At 42.0% G+C, this 23,440-nt stretch overlaps 1 protein-coding gene across 2 annotated transcripts in view; it reads left to right on the top strand.

Annotated features, from left to right (window-relative positions):
- The window catches only part of dip2bb (DIP2 acetate--CoA ligase B (putative)b), a 57,404-nt gene that overhangs the window by 21,059 nt on the left and 12,905 nt on the right, over positions 1 to 23,440 (top strand). Inside the window, exons 2-25 of one of the 2 annotated variants that reach the window (XM_011494574.4) lie at positions 2,435 to 2,506; positions 3,471 to 3,620; positions 7,376 to 7,501; positions 7,575 to 7,874; positions 9,588 to 9,734; positions 10,291 to 10,410; positions 12,274 to 12,471; positions 12,608 to 12,699; positions 13,825 to 13,935; positions 14,520 to 14,643; positions 14,808 to 14,917; positions 15,029 to 15,131; positions 15,215 to 15,279; positions 16,911 to 17,004; positions 17,078 to 17,197; positions 17,292 to 17,406; positions 17,662 to 17,801; positions 19,160 to 19,296; positions 19,413 to 19,493; positions 19,572 to 19,699; positions 19,869 to 19,983; positions 20,991 to 21,192; positions 23,079 to 23,191; positions 23,403 to 23,426. In XM_011494574.4, the coding sequence (XP_011492876.1) occupies positions 2,435 to 2,506; positions 3,471 to 3,620; positions 7,376 to 7,501; positions 7,575 to 7,874; positions 9,588 to 9,734; positions 10,291 to 10,410; positions 12,274 to 12,471; positions 12,608 to 12,699; positions 13,825 to 13,935; positions 14,520 to 14,643; positions 14,808 to 14,917; positions 15,029 to 15,131; positions 15,215 to 15,279; positions 16,911 to 17,004; positions 17,078 to 17,197; positions 17,292 to 17,406; positions 17,662 to 17,801; positions 19,160 to 19,296; positions 19,413 to 19,493; positions 19,572 to 19,699; positions 19,869 to 19,983; positions 20,991 to 21,192; positions 23,079 to 23,191; positions 23,403 to 23,426 (2,987 nt within the window). The remainder of the gene's footprint in view (positions 1 to 2,434; positions 2,507 to 3,470; positions 3,621 to 7,375; positions 7,502 to 7,574; positions 7,875 to 9,587; positions 9,735 to 10,290; positions 10,411 to 12,273; positions 12,472 to 12,607; positions 12,700 to 13,824; positions 13,936 to 14,519; positions 14,644 to 14,807; positions 14,918 to 15,028; positions 15,132 to 15,214; positions 15,280 to 16,910; positions 17,005 to 17,077; positions 17,198 to 17,291; positions 17,407 to 17,661; positions 17,802 to 19,159; positions 19,297 to 19,412; positions 19,494 to 19,571; positions 19,700 to 19,868; positions 19,984 to 20,990; positions 21,193 to 23,078; positions 23,192 to 23,402; positions 23,427 to 23,440) is intronic. The other variant, XM_004086148.5, reaches the window with a different exon arrangement.

The raw sequence follows: 23,440 nt of genomic DNA, 5'->3' as shown, positions 1-23,440 counted from the left end.
TGTATCAAGTCAAAAGTATCAACTCACATACACAGACACGTTTTACATAGCTAAAACAGCCTGGGGTCAAATTGACCCCTGAGGAACACCAATGTATGCAATATTTGTTTAGCACATTGAGAAAAATATCATCATGATCATCTTATGCTCAATCAGTTCAGTTGTCCCCATTAAATTGACCCCAAGGATAATAGGAGGATTAAACAAAAAAATACTCAGAAATGCAATTTAAATGTTTTATTTTCTTTATATATGTTCACCATCAGGAGAAAAAGGCAACAAAAACATGTTAAAATACCAGCAAAAACTCATTTTCCTTTGAGTCGGTCTTTAAAGGCAGTTGTTGTCCAAACATGATTGTTGAATATCCAAACGCCCAGAGATCTTTCTATAAAACATCACATATCAGTCTGAATTTGACTAGTCAACAATTCTCTATGTTCATCTCTAAATTGTCTGATGTCTGTTTAATAATGCATTCTAGTTGGCACAGAAATGATCAAGACATCTGAACTCTACGGTGGCTCTGAAGTCCAAATCACATCAACAAATCACTCAATGCAAAAACATTTTAGAGATCAATTTAAAAAAGCAAAACAAATAAAAAAACCACAAGATATTTTAGACATCAAAACAACATTTTAGAAAACCAAAAGTAATTTCCAAAAGTCAAAATAAAATGCTCAAACGTGACAAAATGAGAAAGCTGGAAAATGTAGGTATTATGGGACGTCACTGATTGGATAATGACAGCGGCTGGCTCAGTTGGCTGGGAAACCAGGGTTTGATTCCCAAGGGTCCTTGGGCAAGACCCTCCATGCAATTCCCTAACTATGTAGCCACAAGGGGTCCCAAGTCTGGGTCTCCCTGTGCGGCCCCCAGCCTGGATAAAATACAGGGTTGTGTCAGGAAGGACATCCAGAGTAAAAATCTCTGCCAAAACCTCCTGATTTGCTGTGGGAAATGCCAAAAGATGAACGACAACTGATTGGTTGATGATGTTTGAGTTTTGCAGAAGAGGAAGAGCAGAAGGATGTGTAGCATTGACTGTGACCAGAAGCTTAGAGAAAATCTCTGAAAATGTCGCCATGACAAATAACTTCCTATAGAAAAGGTGAACAAATATCATTCGTTTTTTTATAACATTTCCTTTTGTGTTGTTTCTTTTTTGGGGGGAATTGTGTTTTGTTTTGTGTTTTTTGGAATTACATTTTGGTTTCTAGAATTGTGTTTTAATTCCTCAAATGTAATGTTGTTTTTTTATTATTTGTTTTCCTTATGTAATTGTCGTTGCTTGTGCGTTGAGTGATTTGTTGATGTGATTTGAACTTCAGGGGCCAACATAGAATTAGATTTAATTCAAACATCAGAAAGTAGAAATACTGTTGCCAATTCAAGTGACTTTGGATGTGGAAAAGTTCCAGAAAATCTGGACTCAGAAACTTGTAATCAACTGGAATTTTATGCAAAACTATCTCCAGGTTGTTTCAACTTGAAATATAGAACAGCTTTTCATTTAAATCAGATGTGAAAGGAGAATTACCAACCTAAAGGCAGCATCAAAACTATTGTTATGAAATAAATTCAACAGGCCTTCAAAACAGATTCAGCTGGAACACCTATTTGGATTAAATGTTTCTGCTGAAACATCAGTCTGTTAATATTTGCAGTAACAGTCTACATAAATGTGTTGCTGCAGTCTGCTGCATTCAAAGTCATTCACCTTCCTTCAAAATTTTGATCCTGGTTGTGCAGTGACCACATAAATCCACAAACATTAAAGCAATGGCTCCTTGCCGTGTGATCAGCAGATGCATTTTTGCAGAGCTGCAGTCCAACACTTAAGCTGAAACATAAAAGGACTGTCTGATCGTTTCTCTAGTATTTAAAAAAAAAACCTCAGTGAAGCAGAGGTGAGGAGATGAACGGCTTCTAAAAAAGTGGAACAGAAATTCACAACAGTGACGTTTTTTAAGGCAGTTTCTATGACGGAGACGTAGTTTTCCATTGACACGGATTCTACCTGAGTTTTAATTTGACGGAAGTTGGAAGAGTCCCGGCCCGGCATCAGGGTCAGCAGAATCCCAAACGGCTAATCTTGGGTCTGGTGGACCATAGGGAGATGCAGATGGCAGTGGTCCACTGTGTTCCCGGGGGGGCTGAATGACCAGCCTTCCACTCCTTTTTGTCGTCTGTCTTCATGGAAACTGGAGCTGTGCCGCATCTCTGCAGGGTTTTCATCCTCTTCATTGCTAGTTTGCTGACCTGTGTCTCTTATTCCTGCAGCCAATCCTTCCTCCAATCACACGTCAGTGTTTTTGTCCCCAGAGGTTTCTATCCAAAGCAGAATGTTTAAAGCAGCAAACCAGATCTGAACGTTTTTTTCTCTCACAACAAATTTGTCACTGAATCGGTTTTTTGTCCTGTTTTGAAGGTGACATCACTCAGAAGGGATATGAGAAGAAAAGGACCAAACTCCTGGCTCCATTTATATTGAACACTCCAGGTAAGAACTGAACACATAATCTAATCTTATTTTTCCAACATTCAATCTGAACAAAACAGAAACACGTTTTCTATAAAACAGCAGACCATTAACGGATTTAGTCTAAAGTCAGTCCAACTGAGATTTATTTGCTGTTACCAGGAGCAATTTCATGTGATGATTCTTCATTACAAAACCCACTAAGGCCCCCCAGTGGTTCAGACTGATCTGTTTTTATGATCAGCCTCATGAAAACTACTGGAAGTAGAGGGACATCAATCATTGCATCAGAGTGGAACATGATGAAGAGTGGAGGCAGCATAAAGACTCTGGTTTGGAATGAAAGAGAAGGAAGCAAGAAAAACGAGCATGTGTCAACATCTAACGGGTGTTTTGGTCAAGATGTCAGCACTGGGGAGGCATTTCCATGTCAGCAAGGTCACACTATTGAGGGTTGGTGGAAAGTGGTGTTTTATTTCCCAAAGATTCAATGCAGCTTCCTCCTTTTTTCCTTTTATGTTCATGCTCACACAGACTCATCAGCAGCTGATCTCTCTAGAAAATACAGAAGAAGGAAAACCGGAAATGTCAGCAAACCTGTGATGTCATTGACAAGAAATAGAGTGATGTTCCTGGCATCTCAACTCCATTCTCTGAGATATTCCACCTGTTCTAGCTCAGAAAGACCTGTGGCACTAAAACCTATTCTTTCATCAAAAGGTCGTTTCTCTGTCAGTTTGTGCAAATTTTAGAAGTAAATCAATGGATTGACAGGAGAGTCAGCTCTTTTTTTGGGGTCTTTGTGACGGGGTCTAGCGTTACTTGATACATTTTTGTTGTTTTGTATAAAGTAGTAAATCAATCAGCTTCTGATGTTGTTAGGATTTTCCAGCGCTGAAGAGTCAAGTTTTATGAATTTCCGCGGATGTTTCTGTTAGGAATCTTTCCGTGATCTTGAGTCAAATCTGTTCTGTTGGTTTGACAGCTGCGCCGCTCCTTCAGAATGACCTGCCGCCCGCTGCTCCCACTTCCTCCAGCCACGCCCCTTCACCTGCCAACTCGTCCCGGTACCGCGAGCGGCGCTCTCGCCGAACGCATCGGAATGGAGGAACCAGAGACGACCGGTACAGATCAGGTCAGCAACAAATTCTGCATTAAAATCGTTCATGAACTGATTCATGGGAGTTCTTAGAGGAACCATTCCAGCAGGAGTGGATTAGAAGAATACTTTCTGATTTCTGGATGGTCATGCTTTACAGCTGCTGGAAAAGCACTTTTATTACTTCTTTTTTGTTCATATACAGTCAACCATTGACTGTATATGAGAACTTGACTGAGTGACCCCTTCCACTGGCGTTCCAAACAGGAAGTACCTGCTGGCTCCAGGAATCCAAAATCCCATAGACTACTATACAGAAACAAACAGCTGTTACACACTCATTCTATTGGTCAGAAGAACCAGTCTTAGTCTGATACCTCTTTTTTCCTTTTTTTTTTTACACGTTCTTGATAATCCTTTTTTTCATGCTGTTTTCTCTGTTTTTCTGCGGCACTTTAGCTCAGGCGGTAGAGCAGGGCGTCCAACAACCAAAGGGTCAGCAGGTCAATCCCTAATACAGTCAACGTTTTTTCCGGGTCACTAAGGTTTCTGTAAAAATCTTCTTTGGCATTTTATTAACATTTTAATTTTATTCAGAGCTAAGTAATTTATCCATAAACCAACAAATTCAGAAGTTGAACATTTAAAACAGTTGTTACAGTAACAAGAAACTAAATCCACACACTGCTGATATTTCTAAGTATCAAAAAGAAGAGGGTAACCATCTTTACCAGAATCCTTTGAGTTCACCCCAGATGTGTGGTTTAGTTCTCTACACAGATTAGTGGTGTTTAATGGAGGAGGTTTTGTGTCAACAGAGACCAACACCTTTCTGCTTAATGAAGACCCAGAGTATACTTTCATACAGTCCTTTGTAGCTGTTCACTGATCTTCTGCATTTCCTGCAGCAGTTACACAACCTGCCATTGTCATGGTCTCCAACTGTTCCCATCTCTGGAACATTACAGGAATGAAGAAGAAAGAAAAGCAGGTCCAAGTTTGTCATCAGTTTTGATGGGAGCTAAAATGAAAAACACAGAAGCCATGGTGTGCTTATCGCCTTGGAAACAGCCCTCATCCTCCCAGACGTGTAGGGAGTCAGCCTCTCGTGACGCTGCTGTGTGAGGGAGGACTTCATCATGAGAAAGGATGATTTGGCTCAAAGCAATCTGTTCAGCTGAATGCCAGTTATGTAATAATAGCCCCTGCTGCTGCTGCTGCTGCTGCTGCTGCTGCTGCTGCTGCTGCTGCTGCTGCTGCTGCCGCCGCACAGCTGAGCTATTTGTTTATTTAAATCTGTTGATGTTTGACAAAAACAATATTTTTAATAAAAGTACTGTATATAATTGTATCTACCTCTTTGGCTGCTTGTGCTGAACGCTAATGTGTGTCTGTGGGTGTCATCAAGTATGACGGTGTTTAATGCTGTTCTGTGTGTGTCTTTGTGTGTGTGTGTAGGCATGCGAGTGGGCAATGCAAAGCTTTTGTTGTCTCATTGTGGTTTCATTGGTAAAATATTCCAGTTCGGAATTCATCTGAATTCTTCATAAAATCTTCCTTTGTCAAAGCGGAATCAAACATTTTGTTTGTTTATTTGTAAGACGGGCAGAATATAATAATAGAACATTTAAAAATGCAAAAGCCTTTTAGGATAATTTCCATCTCTAATCCCTATAGAGCAGGCTGATGGTCCATAAATAAAAATACAAACAACAAGGCAGACAACAGCAACACAGAAACAACACAGATGGGGTTTGCACTAGAAAAACACAATAGAACAATTCTTAACATGAGAGCAACAAATTCAATTCAATTCAATTTTATTTTATTTGTATAGCCCAAATTCACAACAATAGTCGTCTCAATGGGCTTCATATAGGTAATTGAATAAGTAAAATATGATATCAAAGGATCATGAATACATAGAATTCAATAGGAAAATATTGAATTGAACTAACAAACTGACTAAGCTATACTGGCATCCCTGCCCTTAGACCCTCCTTCTCTGTAAGGAAAAACTAAGAAAAAATGAAGAAACCTCAGGTGTGCCCACATGAAGGAGGGATCCTCCCCCAGGATGGACAGGCGATTTACCAGAACTCATAGAGAAGAATTAACTTTTCTAAATCTACAACTACATATATAAAGTCCAGCAGACAAGCTTCATCCAGCCGTGGCTGGGGGGACAGTCGGGGGGGAGAATCGAGCTGTAGACAGGATCCAGAGCCAGGTGTAGGAGCGGGAGCAAAGGCGAGCCAGAGAGGAGGTACACGGTCAGGTACAGGAGCACGGATGAGCCAACTGGAATCTGGAAGCACTCCCACTCCCCAGGAGGGGAAAGAGGGACAGTACATGAATCACACTGCACCAAACAGGCATGGAGAACTAAATGATGAATAATGATCAAGAATAGAGGAGAGGAAGGGTAGAAGTAGAAGAGAAAAGAGGACAGAACCCCAGTGCACCATAGTTACCCCAGCTTCAACTTCTAGCAGCCTTTTAAAAGAAATAATTATTGTTATTAAGTTTAATGTAAACATATTAACATTAAGTTAAATAATATCTGAATACTAACTAGTCTGACAATAAGCCTGTCCAAAGAGGAATGTTTTCAGTCTAACTTTGAATGTAGAAACTGAGTCGGCCTCTCTTCCATGAGCTGGGAGTTTATTCCATAAGACAGGGGCTTGGTGGCTAAACGCTCTACCTCCAACCGTACTTTTACTAATTCTAATAAGGAAAGAGGAAAACATTTGACAAAAAAAACAAAGGGATGCAATAAAAAAGGTGGAAAGATGTTACAGAAAAATCTTCTTTGGAATGACGCCCCCTCCAAAAGAAAATGACATCACAGCGGCCAAAACCATCAAAAAGTGAATGGGGCCAGAATTTCTTATGGGGCTCAAAACATTTTGTTTTTTAATCCACTAATGACACTAAAACAGACATATCGGTGATATCCAAAGACAGTTTTGGAATTATTATGGGATGGCCACAAGACCTACAGCTCGGCTGCCATTTTGTGGAAAAGTGTTAAACTTGCCAATTTCTACGTTTTTTACAACATGAGAACAGTGAGCTTTTGTTAGAGCGATCTCCACAACTGTTTTAGGTCAAGTCTGCAACCGCATCTTAGGTTTCGTCAACCTTTGATCTTAGGAAGGAGCAGCCATTTTGAACTTTTAAAAAAAAAACACATTTGTATCAGCAACAAATTTAAACTCCTACCTAGAGATTTTTATCTATCACCTCCTAACTCCTCAAGCATCGTTGGGAAGCTACTTTAGGAAAAAATGTTGGATTCTAGAAGTTGTAGATTTGTATCAGCGTTACTGTTGCGAGATCACAAAAGTGACGTTCCCCTGTTGCTCGCACATTTTTCTCTGGAATATGGTAAAAGTTTAAATCGTTGGCTCAAACTAAACAAAGTGATGTAACTTATGATATGAACATATTAGAAATGTGGGCGTGGTTAACAACAAACCTCCGTTGCCAAGGAAATCCAAAAGTTTACCTTTGACGATATTTCTCAAAATAATGTAGATCTGTTTGTCATCTGCAGGCGACCCAAACATAAAATGGTTGCTATGGAGATTAAAAACCAACAGAAAAGCTGTCATCTTAGTCTAAAATGTTCAAATTTGGGAAATTTTTAAGAAACCAAATGAAATGGTAAATACCTTGATGCCGTAAATTGTCTTATAGAAACAAATCTTGTTGATAATGTGGTTTTGTTGTTTTAAGTGAGGTTGTGTTCCATCAGAATACACTGTTTACTTCTTTCCGTGCAGATATTCACACTGAGGCGGTACAAGCCGCCCTGGCCCAGCATAAAGAGGAGAAGATGGCTCTTCCTATGCCCACAAAGCGCCGGTCAACCTATGTGCAGTCTCCCATTAACACTCGCACTCCACCAGGTGAGACAAAGTCTCTCAAACAGCAGCTTTCTTCAGGACAGTTTGGCGTTCACGGTGTCCCGTCTCCCTTTAGACTCCTCATCGGGGTCTGAGGATGAGTCGGCGGTTCGGAGGCAGTCCTCAGTGGTTGGTCCCTCATCTCAGGTCAGTCCCAACTTGCAGAGCCCGGAATCTTGGTTGACCCGCTCTGCCCTGGGCTCCTCCACCTCCTCTTCTGCCTCCTCCACCCTCTCACACGGAGAGGCCAAGCCACAGCCTCAGGGCCAGGCCCAGGCGCAGCCTCAGTACAAGCCACAGTACCAGCCTCTGTACCAGCCACAGGAGCAGAGCCGCTCCGCTGCGGTGACCAGCATGATGGCCCAAAGCCGCATCGGTGAGCTTCGTCTGTGAAAAGCAGTCATGGACTCCCATGTAATGCGTGTCCCAAGTGGGATGATGGATGGCTTATGGCACTCCTACAGTGAACTGAAATCAGATCAGATGAATTGGTTAACTGTAAATGCCTTCTGCTGGCTGTCTCACTACTCTTAAAAGGTAGAGGCCACTGTCTTACTCTACGGACCGATGGACAGACTGGTTATGACACAGAAACTCCAGCTCACGCTACACTGTTTTGAAAATAATACTTTTTATGTTGAGTAAAACATCAAACACATTATTCTGCTTTGATCAGACATGCCTGTAAACTCACTTTTTATTACAATCCATGAGATCGGACTCACAAAATGACATTTTTCTCTGCAGACTCCTGACCAGTTATACATTTCTTGATTTAGGAAATGCCTTTGTTACAAAACCAGCATCATCCTAAGTTTTATTAATGAAGCTGTCCACTGTAAAGCCGCATGAACAACAAAGACGAGGATCAGTCACCGTTGTTTCTGTTTAGGAATCCACTGCTGCCTAGCAGAAATACGAAATCTACGATGGCCACCGTGAATGGAAAAAATCAATTAATTTACGAGAATAAAGTTGTTAAAGTATGAGGGGAAAAGTTATAAATTTACAATAAAAAGCTTTATCAAAAATAAAATAAGTTGTTTAAGGCTCCATACACATTATGTGCTGAGTAAATTCATCAATGCAGGCTGTTCTGGTGATGCCATAAGGCTTTAGTATATCATAGGAATTCATGCACCATACTGCATTTGGACCTCTGCAACAATACTGCAGCGTGTGCAGCATAAACGGCTCGCCTGCTGAAAATCCAGTCCTTGTGGGTCAAGAATCTTCTTCTGAAGAAGCCCAGTCTCCTGTAAACTCTTTCCAAGTCTTTGTACTTATAATAAAACAATGTTGACTCACTAAAAGCTTAGTTTATCCTGAAGTAATCACTAACAATGCCATCTATGTCTGTCGTACTCAAGCACCATATTGGTTTTTTTTTGTTGTTTCTATTTTTCTTATTAAAATGCCTTTTGCTTCACAAATGTCTGACTTTGATTGAATAAATTATCTACTTATGAAATTATAAGGATTTATTTTTAAATATTTATTATTTAAAATATTGACTTCTTTACTCTTAATTTTACAAGTGTATTCTCGTAAAATTTCTCTTATTATTTTACAACCATAGTCTCGTTAAGTTTTGATTTAATTCTCTTTTTTTCATTTCTATTTTTATGGTTCCCCTAATACTGACTGAACTACTTTGCTAAAACTTTCCTTTTTGAGCACTTTGACACATCAAAGAAAACATGATGTTACTTCAAATTAGCTCATAATTCCTTCACAAAATTCCAAAGAGGTAAACTCGTTTTTGGATAATATTTGTCATCAGGCGCTTTTGCTGTTCAACTGCAGGACTTGAGGATTGCCATTGATATCCCAGCCATTCCTGCTGTTGATCATTAATCTGGATCAGATTTGTATTGTCGAGAAGAAGTGTGATGGGCCGCTGTGGTAGAACAAGCAGATCACCAGCCGTCTAGGCCTGGAGTTCTAAACTTTTACATTCAGTCATTGATTGACCGCTTCAAAGGCTTCTAACACAAGATGACATACAGGAAACGACATAGTGTTTTTACATTCCTATTAAACAATGTAAGTACATTTTGGTGAACTGAGTTCCTTTTTTCCCCTGCAGCTCCCTCTGTGAACAGCGCCCCCCCTCCAGATGTGACCTCTGTGGCCCCCCCAGTCAGAGGCCCTCGAGTGGACCTGCCAGCCAAAACTGTCGCCCGTGGAATGAACCAGGGTCAGAGCCGCTCCAGCATGATGGAGACCGCAGACGGTAAAGACCTGGGATGTCCTCAGCTTGTCTTTGCATTCACTACTCTCATTTCTCCTCAGAAAATCTGCATCTTTCACTCAACATTTCATTAATTGGAATCTGTTGTTTTCTTCTCAATTCCTCTAACCTGCTGGTAGCGAGAGGTAATATACAGAGTAAGGAAACTTTTTCAACTAGATTGTGCACACAGCCCTCTGTTTAACCTGCTGAACCTTTGCACCTCGTGCTGTTCTAATGGATGACAATCAAAGGAAGTGTAGAAAACAATGTCCATGCACCAACTGAATCCTCATGTGTGAACCCAAACCAAGAAAATAAACCCTTCATCCCAATTCCCACCGTTATCCCAGTGATGATGACACCCACCTTTGCTGCTGCTTTTCATTCCAAAAGCAAAATTAAGAACATCCAAACAGAGGTAATCCTTTACAAAATGGGATGAAGAACAGCAGGGTTTGAGATAAGAAGACGAATCAGGTGGCGATGCTCCTCTGTGGCTGTGATATGTGTTCCTGCCTGATGCTGCTGCCCTTCATCACTTTCCCACTGCTTGTAGGAGTTCCTGTGAGCAGCAGAGTGTCCACCAAGATCCAGCAGCTGCTTAACACTCTCAAAAGGCCTAAGAAACCCCCGCTCAGTGAGTTCTTCACCGACGACTCCGAGGAAATTGTCCAAGGTACACCACGCCAAGAAACACCGCTTTTGTTTTATGTTTTGGTTTTTCAAATGTTAAAAAAATTCCCTGATTGTTCCTGAAGGTCCGGTTGGTGCCTTGCATGGCAGATCTGCCACAAACCAGTGTGTGACCTCATGTGTGTCGGTAAAGGAAACTCTGGAGACTTATCATTGTAAAGCCTTTTAAGCCTTGAAGTCCCACCCCGATCAGACATAGTTTCTGCAGAGCGGCAGGAGTTCATTAGAAATTCATCTCTGAGTTGTGGGCGAGACTGTTGGAGCGCAGTAAGCCCACCCTGACTTCCATCATCTCTTTGTTTACAGTCTCTCCGGCTAGCTTAGAGCCCCTCGCAACCCCAAGCTAACATTACCACTGCAACAAAAATGGCGAGCAATATCTGAGCTTTCCAGTTGTACATTTTGGATCCAGAGTCCAGCTCAAACGAGGAAAAACAAAGACGTACATGGATCTGTTGAAAGCAGTTGACCAGATGGGGCTGTTGGTGTCGATTACAGCACTCAACGTCCCATTGCAGCTCAATGAGCTCCATCAGCAGGTGGTCTGGAGCGTCATCAGGGCGCACGTAGAAATTGTCCACTCCGTTAAAAAATGAGTGGTGACTGACGCGTTCGTGGTTTCATTGTAGGCTAATGAAAAAAAAATGTAAACTTTGCTCCTTTTGTCTCCAACGGTCTTCTAATATAAAATGTCTTCAATTCTCCAGACCACAGTGTTCCTGGCAAACATAAGCAAACTCCTGCTTCTTCTCAGGACAAATTTTCTCTACCATTTTCATCACGCAGTTTTTAAGAAATTCCCCATCAGTAAAAGGTTTCTACTTCGGAGCTCGCTTTTGGGCCGTTTTAATTTGACTCATGGGTTTTTGTGAAAAACCGCTGCTGTGCTGCAAAACACTTTCCAGATGCTTCCATTTTTCTGTCCCAGTTAGCTTGTCAAAGTTATCATGTCTGGTCCGGTAATGCCTCTTTATATTAGACTCCTCAAAAACAGCCACAGTCTCTTGGTGGTGTAACGTCCGGCTGGACTTAGTAAAACGTTGGAGACGGCCGTTTCCAAATGTGAAGCCTTTAATGTAGCTGAAATGGTTGCTGTCGGCCGCAACCGCGCCAAACACAGCACAAACGGAAGGCTTGCCCTGACGCTGTCCCTCATTCGATTTCCGCGCACACCCGCTCTCACGACGCTCCTCCGCCCCCACCCACACTCTTCCAATCACATTCATCTGACCGCAGCACCAATGGGAACACAGAACAGAATCTCTTAATGCTAACAGGGGATAGCAACACAGAACAGATTAACACAGCTTAACGTCGGTGGCTACAGTATATTAGGCAGACAGTTGTTTTGTGTTTCAATAAAAAAATATGCCAGTTTCCACGTGTCCTGGAAGCGTCGACCCTTGTTTTCAGCCAATCACAATCAAGCAATTGTTACAAATAGTTCATAAAAAGTGCTGGGGGCGCAGAGCATTGATTTCACTCTGGTGAAAATTTGAACGAGGACCGCATTTGGCCCTTGGGCTAGGCTTTGGACATGCCTGGCTTAGGACTTCTTGACATCCTGTTTGCTGTTGACAAGGTTTAACATGATTTTAGTCAGAACAAATTAGACCCTAATGACCCACCATAGTCTAAAGACCATAAATTGCTTCTGCAATAACCCTAATTAATTTGGGATTAAAATGATAATGCATTTAAAATAATTATGCATTTCATAAAAATCTAAAATATGAAACCAAAGGATCAGTCTTTTCATTATGCAAAGTTTATAATGACAGAGATAAACTATTTTAGCTGATGTTGTTGATCTTTCATCTGAAACTCTGCTGTTCCACCATTAAAGTTCCACAGCCAGACCCCAACACTCCCAAACCAGAGGGCCGGCAGATCATACCAGTGAAGGGGGAGCCTCTGGGAGTGGTCAGTAACTGGCCCCCGGCCTTACAGGCAGCTTTGGCTCGATGGGGAGCCACTCAGGGGAAGAGCCCTGCCCTCACAGCTCTGGACATCACAGGAAAGCCACTCTACACTCTGACTTATGGTGAGACACTGGTAAAGCATTGAGTATGCAAAGCTAAGAAAAGCTGATGGTTTCTCAAAGGCAGTGTTTTTCAAAAGATTGTCTTGGCAGCGAGAAGGTGTGTTGCCTCCTTCTCATCCCACCTTCTGTCCGACAGGGAAACTCTGGAGTCGCAGCGTGAAACTGGCGTACACGCTCCTTAACAAGCTAGGAGCCAAGAACGAGCAGATCCTCAAACCTGGAGACAGGGTGGGGGGCACACTCACACCCATTTATTTAGATCAGTGTCCTACGATAAAGACTTTGTCAGTTTTTTACCAAGATGTTGGAGTGTCTGATTTAATTCTGCAATTTTTGATAAATGTTCTAAATTTGTGTTTAAATCATTTTTGAACTACTAATATGTTAGCAACAAACAAGATGAGACATAAGGATCTGAATTTGACACGTCTGATTTGATAATCAGACGACTTGATCCAAGATTATAGAACACCTGCCCATCAAAGCCTTAGTCACACGCATCTGAATGGCGATTGACGGGGTCGGGCTCGTGAAGGGGCGTGTAGAGAGGACAGCCTGGATCTTAAGGGGGGTCGCAGGTGTGTCTTGCAGTTCCCTTGAGGCTCATACAGCCACCTCAAGGGACATCGTGAGAAGGGAATGTACCATTGTTGTGCATGTGATAAATGTATCATGAAGTATCTGTAAGGAGTATTTGTAAGAAGGATGTAAGTTGCATGCACTTTTGACACATGGGTGATGCTGTTGCATGGTGCCCTAATACTTTAGTTGTTAGTAATCTGCAAATATTTGCTCCTTACTGACCGTGCATGAATGCTGCACGTACGTAGGTGTGCACGTGATGCATAATTGCCCACATGTTGCCCGTAGGATATCCACACAAACTAAACTTTGATTGTCTAATGTCCTAATTTTCTAACAACCAGGCTGCACACAAGGAGGAGCACTTATTCAACGAACAGCACTCCTTGTCCACAGGGTTTGGGAATTCTAAAATAATCAAAATTCTGTACGACCGTCCTGCGTCTCACCCGCTTCGCCCTTACTCACCCACTCCCTGTTGTGTGTTCCCTACGACCTGTCACCTGCAGCATGGCAGTAGAAAAAATGTATTTGAACGTTTTCTCACTGAGTTGTTGACGACCTTGACAGTTCATTAGGGCCATCTGTGTACCTCCTGTAGGTTTGGCCATTTTTTGCCTACATAAGGATGGCTGTGACTAAGGCTCATTTTAGCTAAATTTGACATTTAGAACAAACACTTTTGAAAAATGATTTCAAAAAGCTTCTAATGCAAAAGTACACAGGAATGCATAAAACATTCTTTAACTGAAAATCCTATATTTTGGCTAGGTTGCATTGGTGTACCCCAACAGTGATCCTGGGATGTTCTGGGTAGCTTTCTACGGCTGCCTCCTGGCTGAGGTCATACCTGTACCTATTGAGGTTCCACTGTCTCGGAAGGTTGGAAAAAACAATAACAGTGGCTGCGTTTCCATTACACACATGAGAAAAAGATACATTCAAATTTCTGCCACGGCACTATCGCTCATTGTCATCTATCAAAGGAGACGTCGGCGTCTTATTCAGGTGGGGAGGGGGGGGGTCTAGAGATGTAGCCATTTTGGGAAATGGTTGGTGATTTAACAGTAACTGTGGAACCAACAATTCCACATGACACGCTCAACTTTTGATGTGCTGTGTGATGCTGTGGCGCCCGCTGTGCAGCGCCCAAGGCAGCCACTTCCTACCAAGAAGTGCTTTGCCATCCGGTTGTTGGTCGTGGGACTCATTATGTTTGAAAAAAGTGTTTCCAATTCAGTTTGCAAAATATGTTAATTTCAATACCCCTCAAAAAACCCCTCCTCCAAGTCCAAGAACTTTTTTTGATAAATAAATGTGAGGTTGTTTTATTTTTTAATTGTCATATTTCCGTTGGGCATATTTATTATCGCTAATCCAAATTGCACAATTTCCCAGTTGGTGGAAACGCAGCTAGAGTTAGAAATATTCTGTTTGTGGCTCTTTTTCATGTGTTACATTTTCAGGATGCAGGCATCAGCCAGGTGGGCTTCCTGCTTGGAAGCTGTGGCGTAGGTCTGGCTTTAACCAGTGAAATCTGCTTGAAAGGCCTACCCAAGACCCCCACTGGGGAAATACTGCAGTTCAAAGGTGCTCAAGCTCCATCCTAAAAGAAACATGTCTACTTGAAGATGTAACACCATGTATTGTTTTTATAAGCGCTGATTTGTTTCTCCCACACAGAAGAGGGGTTACGGCTTACTGTTGTTTAAAAATGAGAAGTGACACATGTTTCTGATCACTTTCTTTGGCAGGCTGGCCTCGACTTAAGTGGGTGATAACAGACTCAAAGTACCTGACCAAGCCGTCTAGAGACTGGCAGCCGCACATCCCCACTGCTAATACTGATCCTGCATACATCGAAGTAACAGCTGCTCTGAAAAAACTCTAAAATAACGTTCAGCCTCTTTCTTTCATGATGTTTTTAGTAACACAAGAATCTTTTAAACCCAGTGTGGTGTGATGTTTCTTGTAGTATAAGGCGAGTAAGGACGGCACGGTGGTGGGTGTGGCTGTGTCCAAAGTGGCCATGCTGACTCACTGCCAAGCGCTCACCCAAGCCTGTAACTACTGTGAGGGTGAGTAGATCACCTTTGTCCACACAGTTGAAGTAATCATCAGCAGTAAAACTCTAGTCAACTGCATTTTTTCTATTTTTAAGGGGAAACTTTAGTGAATGTCCTGGACTTCAAAAAGGATATGGGCTTATGGCATGGAGTTCTCTCGGTGGGTGTTCATGTCCATTACTGCATGTTGCACATTAACATACAAAGACATAAGACATATACACTTTATTAGGCCCACATTGCTAGTACCAGGTTGAACCCCATTTTGCCCTCAAAACTGCCTCAATCCTTGGTAGCGTAGATTCAACAAGGTACTGGATGAAAGACAGCATCACAAAGTTGCTGCAGATTTGTCAGCTGCACATCCATGATGCCAATCTCCTGTTGCACCACATCTTAAAGAAGTTCTGTTGGGTTGAGATCTGGTGACTGTGGAGGCCATTTGAGTCCAGAGAACTCATAGTCATGTTCTAGAAACCAGTCTGAGATGATTCCAGCTTTATGACATGGTTCCTTGCTGGAAGTAACATCTGAAGATGGTAAACTGTGGTCAGAAAAGGATGGACATGGTCATCAACAATAGTCCGGTAGGCTGTGGTGTTGGAACCATGCTCGAAAATATCCCCCACACTATGAAACCACCACCAGCAGCTTTAACTGATGATATAATTTAGGATGGATCTTTACTTTCATGTTGTTGATGCTAATTTCTGACCCTACCATAAGAATGTAGCAGCAGAAATGGAGACTCATCAGACCAGACAACGTTTTTCTAATCTTCCATGGTCCAGTTATGGTGAGCCTGTGTGGATTGTAGCCTCAGTTTCCTGTTCTTAGCTGACAGGAGTGGCACCCAGTGTGGTCTTCAGCTGCTGTAGTCCATCTGCCTCCAGGTTGGATGTGTTGAGTGTTCAGAGATGCTCTTCTGCAGATCTCTGTTGGAACCAGTGGTTCTTTGAGTTCCTGTTGTCTTTCTATCAGATGGAACCAGTCTGGTCATTCTCCTCTGATCTCTGGCAACAACAAGGCATTTCCCCCCACAGAACTGCCGCTCACTGGATAGTTTCTCTTTTTCAAACCATTCTCTGTAAAGCCTGGAGAAGGTTGTGGGGGAAAATCCTAGTAAATGAGCAGTATCTGAAATCCTGAGACCAGCCTGTCTGGCACCAACAACCAAGTCACTTCAATCACCTTTCTTCCCCGTTCTGATTCTCTGTTTGAACTGCAGCAGATTGTCTTGCCCATGTCTGCATGCCTAAATGCATTGAAATCAGAAATTTGCATTAAAGAGCAGCTGTCCCCAATAAAGTGGCCATTGAGTTACGCTAAGTCTAAGCTGATTTTATTTACTGGAAATATTTAACTTTCTGAGGCATCATAGGTCTATTTGTTTTTTCATTAAAGGCATACAGATGTTTATTTTGACTATTTCTACATCTTGTAATAATGTGTTAAATTTATCAAACAAAAACAAAGGGTTAAGAAAATGGACCAATTTTAATGCTATCCAGTCTATTAAATAAATGAGTATTGATTATGGTTGCTGTTAAAAGCAGGATATACCTCTAAAAGAAGATTGCAGTAATAAAACTGAAATAAACCACTCATTTACTTTATTACTTTATTGTAAAAATGTAAACAATTTATAGTCTTCTGGAAATGAACCCAACAGTTCTAACTTTCCCTGAATTCAGTATCAGATTTCTCAGTGTCAAAAGACGAACTAAATGCAAAAATCATGAAAAGGTGCTGTTAGAATCATTGGAGTTGTTGATAAAGCCTTTTTTCCAGGCTGTCATGAACCGGATCCACACCATCAGCGTTCCCTATGCAGTGATGAAAGCGTGTCCTCTCTCCTGGGTTCAGAGGGTCCACATTCATAAAGGTAAAAGATCCCGCATTACCTGAAGCACCTGGGTGGCAAAAACAAACCAACAGTGTCTGTAACTGCTGAACAGCTCGAATAGCTTTGGTGAAATGCCGTGACCTGCACTGGGCTATGATGGCTCATCGGGAACAGAGAGACACCAGCCTGGCGTCGTTACGAATGCTAATCGTTGCTGATGGTTCAAATCCCTGTGAGTACTTCCCGACACCCAGCTTCACTGAAATGAACTTTGAAGTTACTAAATGTAGATGTAGCGCTGAAATCCTGTTTCTGTCCTTTTGCAGGGTCTGTGTCCTCCTGTGATGCCTTCCTAAATGTTTTTCAGTCTCACGGGCTGAAACCGGAGGTGATTTGCCCTTGTGCCACCTCTCCTGAGGCCATGACAGTAGCTATTCGGAGGTATTCCATCATTCCAGTTTCATGGAGCTGTTTTCTTTTCTTTTATGAGACTCAAAATAAAATTGAGGATCACCAGTTCAGCCCTGCAACAGTCTGGTGGCCTGTCCAGGGTGTACTCAGCCTTTACCCAACAGTGGCTGGGATAGGCTCCAGCAACCCCATGATCCCGACAGGAATCCAGCAGGTTTAGAGGATGACTGGAGTAAGGGACAGATGGGATGGATTTAAACATGTGATCAAACTCTTTTTGTGCAGACCCGGAGTCCCGGGCGCACCCCTCCCTGCGCGTGCCATCCTTTCTTTGAGCGGCCTGAGCCATGGTGTCATCAGGGTCAACACCGAGGACAAGAACTCTGCCCTGACTGTGCAAGATGTGGGACATGTCATGCCTGGAGGTGAGGGTTGAAGGAGGCGTACATGAGTCAGGAGGAAAGCTTGATGAAAGCTTGAGGGGAAGCCAAGTGAGCCACAGAAGAGCTCCAACTCTATTCAAATATTATGTCTTTATTGTTTTTGTCCACAAATCCTTCCAAATAATTATAAATGCACCATTTTCTTAAGTTGGTTATTAAGGTTCAACTCTGATCATCTTTTGATCCCAGTGGTCTTTTAATCATGATTATGCTGTTTTAGCCAAAATCAAAATGAGACTCTCCCACTAGCTTACAGCTCTTCACACCCCCAACCTAACATTACCGCTGCAACAAAAATGGCGAGCAATATCAGCGTTAGCCAGCCGTACAGTTTATATCCAGATTCCAGCTCAGACGAGGAAAGCAAAGACGTTCATGGATCTATTTGTCTGTAATCGGATGAATCAGAATGGAGCAGAGCAGGGAGCTTGTGACCCGCCCAGCATATTTTCTGTCACTTACACTCTTTTTCAAATGGCATTTTTTTCATTTTCGTCTGAATCACAATAATTAGAAAAAAGAAATAGTGTTTCCTCGCTATATTGTGATTCACCCTTCGAGGTCTCACTGTTTTGCTGACTATTTTGCATGCCTTTTTTTTCTCTGCATTCTGCATCCAGATAAAGAGACACAGAACGTTCAGATCCAACCTTTGTTTCCATTCTATGATACTGCTTTTATTTTACTACAAAGGTTTGAACTTGAGAGATCTATCAAGAGAAAAAATGTGAAAGTGTTCCTGTGCGTGAACATCTGTGCTTTTACTTCACGGATTTCACCTGTCACAGTTATTTATGGATCGTATCCCCCACAATGAACGAAGAAACACTACCGGTACTCAGAAATGCTATTTTAACTTTTATTGTCTTCTTTTGTATTTTTTGGACTTTAGAGATCTGAAGCTTTTATAACCTGTTTTGGCTTTTTACTGCTTTAGTCTTGGAATTTGACATTTTACACGTTTTTATACATTAAGGTTGTGTGTTACACATTTTCTGACAAAGTAAATGAACAATTCAAATGTGTTTTAGCAAATTCAGAATGGCATATTGTTTACGCCCCCATAGAGATCTTTGTCTAGAACTCCAATTACAGTTTACTTACTTTAGAGACAACAGAAAATAGAGACAAAATGTATTGTCATGTGATTCTTTCTTTTCTCAAAAAGACGACACCATTTCTTTGAGAAGGTTGTAAAACTCTGCATCCATTGAAATACTTCTCATCTTTTAACCGTACATCTGCTTTGCAATCACAGCCTGAAACAAATGTTTGTCTTTTACAAAGTCGCCTCCTTGAATACACTTCTGTGAATGTTATTATTGCTTTTCTCTCCCTAGCTCTGATGTGCATAGTTAGACCTGATGGACCTCCTCAGCTCTGTAAAACGGATCAAATTGGAGAAATCATAATCAACTCGCGCGCCGGCGGCACCATGTATTACGGCCTGCCTGGACTCACCAAAAACACTTTTGAGGTTTGAGCATCAGGCGTAAGGCCACAGCCTGCATGTGTAGACACAAACTGCATTACAGTGGAAGTAGGGCGACTGTATTGCTTAACCTTTCCTGTCCTGTGATTGGGGGTGTTCAGGTAATCCCAGTGAACGCCAACGGAGTTCCCATCGGAGAGATTCCGTTTGTGCGGTCGGGACTGCTCGGGTTTGTGGGCCCAGTAAGCTCAGTTCTTTTCAGTCTGTTGGAACGCCACCCACTTCCTCGGTTTTACAGGGTTTTAACTCTGCCCCCACAGGGTAGTTTGATCTTTGTGGTGGGGAAGATAGAAGGCCTGTTGATGGTGAGTGGAAGAAGACACAACGCTGACGACTTAGTGGCCACCGCTCTGGCTGTTGAGCCAGTCAAGACGGTGTACCGTGGGAGGTGAAGAAAAACTCACTTCATTTCAGGCAAAGTGCAGAACTTGTGATTGTTGCCATCTAGTGGTTTTGGCGAAACACAACCCATTAAATGGGTCACTTTTTCAAGCTGCCAGGAAGTCCTGCCTAATTATGGGAATCTGATCTTCTGGGTGTTCTGAACTGTTTGCCAGGATCGCTGTGTTTTCAGTCACTGTGTTCTACGATGAAAGAGTGGTCATCGTGGCAGAACAGAGGCCAGACGCCAGTGAGGAGGACAGCTTCCAGTGGATGAGCAGGGTGCTACAGGTATGCCTCATCATGGTGTTGATCTTTGATATTTTCCTTGTTTGCGTTAGAGTCTTAATCCTGCAATCCCATTTGAATAAATTCTATGTCAAGGGATGCCATAAATCTCAGCCTAAAGCTGAATCTCTTAGGACTTTCTGCATTTTTCAGTTTCCCACTGGGCAGAACATGTCTATTAGATAACTGTTATACATCTAGACATCTGGACAGCTCAGAAACTCTATTATGTTACTCTAATAGATGTGTAACAATAGTGTTGTAAAAGATATCTGCTAAGGGTGCCCAAATCCAGGCTCGAAGGCCAGCCTCCTGCTAGTTTCCAGAAACCTGCCTTATCTGCTGTTGATTATCTGGATCAGATGTATTTGCCAATAAGGAGCTTCAATGAAAGGGATGATTGGAATACACACTAATCTTTGGATATTTATGGATGTCTCTTAGAGTACTTTTAAAACTTTTACTAGATAAAAAATAAACACTGCTATATTACATCCATCCACCCATTCATCTCCAGACTCCACTGAATGCCTTTGCCTGTTGGGCAAAGGTGAAGTACACCTTGAACAGGTTGCTAGTTTGTCATAGGGCCACTCACGCCGAGGGGCAAGTTAGACATATCAGTTAACCTATGAAACGTGTGTTTCAACTGTGGGAGGAACCCACGCATGCACTGGGAGAACATGCAAACTTTACACAGAAATGTTCCAGCTGGGAGTCACATTGCCTTAAAGCGAAAGAGCTAACCACTTTGCCACCGTACAGCCTTTTTGTTCACAGACAACTAGTAATAAAAGTTCCACATTCCAAGATGCAGCAAACATTTCTGCTATATCTACCTGGGGTTGAAGGTCTCAGAAACTTCAACACAACAACCCAACATACAGTATTTGCCAACATATATGTGGAGCTTCATGTATGAGCAGCACAAAAATCAGAACATCACGTCTTCATTTAGTTTTTATTGCTGATCTATATTACCTAACATTCTGATTCTGTGTTTTTTAAAGGCTATTGAGAGCATCCACCAGGTAGGCCTCTACTGTCTGGCTCTCGTCCCAGCCAACACCTTACCCAAAACCCCCCTGGGTGGCATCCACATCTCCGATACCAAGCAGTTCTTCTTGGAGGGCAGTCTGCACCCCTGCAACATCCTGATGTGTCCTCATACTTGTGTCACAAACTTGCCCAAGCCCCGGCAGAAGCAGCCAGGTGAGTCTGGACGTCGTCATGTTTGGCATTGGCCGTCAGGTACTGTATCACTGAAGATGACAGAAAATGCTTTTGTTTAAACTGTGGCTCACTCTGTCAAACTGAACAATTATGGGCTACAATTCTCTCTGTTTATAAATATGTGGAAAAATATGGTTACAAAGATGTTCTTTTAAAAAGAAATTTCCTTTTTAAATCCAAAGCTCTTTGTTTGGCTCATCTCATGTGATTAGTTTGTCTGTGTTTCTGTCCTGTGGCTCACAGACCAACTGAAAAACATGAAAGAGGTCTGTCATCTTCACCATACATGAACTTCAACTGTGAGAGAAAATGACAAAAAAATCGCATTGTCTGATTTTTAAAGAATTTATTTGGGTTAGTAGGGGTGGGATTACATAAACTTGCTTCTTCCTGCTCCTTTTCAAGCAATAAATCAAGCTCTACTTATACTTTAGTTAATGATGACTATATTTAATTAAGCAAGTGTGATTTTAGTGACTTTTCTGTAACGTTTATTTTCTGTCTTTTTAATCTATGCATTTCATTTCTGCAATTAGTTTGATAAATATGTGTGTAAATATGTGTACATTTGTAAATTATGGTGGAAAATAAGTATTTGGTCAATAACAAAAGTAAATCTCAATACTTGTTTATATACTTTTGCTGTCAGTGATAGAAGTAAAACGCTTTAAACACTGTAGCTCTTATTTTGGTCCATTCCTCCATGCAGATCTCCTCTAAAGCTGTGGTGTTTGGGGGCTGTCACTGGGCAACACAGACTTCCTCTGAAAATGTTCTCTGAGGTTGAGGTCCAAAGACTGGCTAGGCCACTCCAGGACCTTGAAATGCTTCTTATGAAGCCACTCCTTTGTTACCCGGGGAGTGTGTTTGGGATGGTTGTCATCGATTCAGTCACATCTTCAATCCCATCGATGATGGAAGAAGGTTTTCACTCCAATTCTAAAGATACATGGCCCATTCAATCTTTCCTTAACACTGCTGAGTCATCCTGGTCCCTTTGCAAAAAACATTCCCAAAGCATGACGTTTCCACCTCCATTCCTGTCCCTGCCGACATGACAAGTTGAGTTTTTCCCAATAAATGCTATTTTGGTTTCATCTGTTCATACAGTATGATTTTCTCATTGCTCTCTTCAGGATCATCCAAATGCTCTCTAGCAGACTGTAGACGGTTCTGCACATGTTCTGGCTTTAGCAGGGGGACACGTCTGGCCCTGCAGGGTTTGAATCCCTGGTGGTGTAGTGTGTTACTGATGGTAGCCTTTGTTACTTTGGTCCCAGCTCTCTGCAGGTCATTCACTAGGTCCCCCGTGTGGTTCTGGGATTTTTACTCACCGTTCTTGTGATCATTTTGACGCTCAGATTGAGATTATCAGTGGTCTTGTATGTCTTCCATTTCCTAATAAATTCTCCCACAGTTGATTTCCTCACACCGAGCTGCTTTCCTATTACAGATTCAGTCTGGTGCAGGTCAACAATCTGGTTTCTGGTGTTCTTAGACAGCTCTTTGGTCTTGGCCACAGTGGAGTTTGGAGTGTGACTGTTTGAGGTTGTGGACGGGTGTCTTTACAGACGATCGGTTCAAAAAGGTGCCATGAATATTTCTTATTAAAGAAAAAGTTACAGGTTGTGCGAGCCAGGAATCATGCTTGTTTGTAGTTGACAAAATACTTATTTTACCGAGGAATTTATTTCTTTAAAAAATTATACAATGGGATTTTCTGAAATCCCCCCACTCTGTCTCTCATAGTTAAAGTGTATCTATGATGAAAATTGCAGACCTCTCATCTTTTTCCCTGGGAGAACTTTTTTCTATTCTTGGCTCCACCTTACTTTCTGGTTACAGTTTGTTTTTTTCTATTGTAGTTGGTGTTGGCCCTGCATCTGTCATGGTGGGCAACCTGGTGGCGGGGAAGCGGATCGCTCAGGCCGCAGGAAGGGACCTCGGCTTGATCGAAGACCAGGATCTGGTCCGCAAGGTAGTTTATCCTGTTTATCCTGTGAAGACATAAAAACTAAACTTGGTTGTCGACCCGGTTGACTGTTAATAGCATGTCCTCTGACAACATCAGAAACCGTGCATGTGATTAACAAAAAAACCTTAAAGTCTTTATGACAGGATTTTGTAGAATTCTGACCTAATAGAGAAAAGCGCTTCATCTGTGTGCTCTCCTTTCTCTCTGGGTGTAGCTCTGTATGTGGCCCACTGTGATGGTAAGAACATTAGT

The sequence above is a fragment of the Oryzias latipes genome, chromosome 5 (assembly GCF_053564925.1).
Source record: "Oryzias latipes strain Hd-rR chromosome 5, Olatipes_Hd-rR_3.1".
Classification (NCBI taxonomy): Eukaryota; Metazoa; Chordata; class Actinopteri; order Beloniformes; family Adrianichthyidae; genus Oryzias; species Oryzias latipes.
The sequence above is the reverse complement of the archived record's forward strand: the minus strand, read 5'-3'. Positions and strand labels throughout refer to the sequence as shown.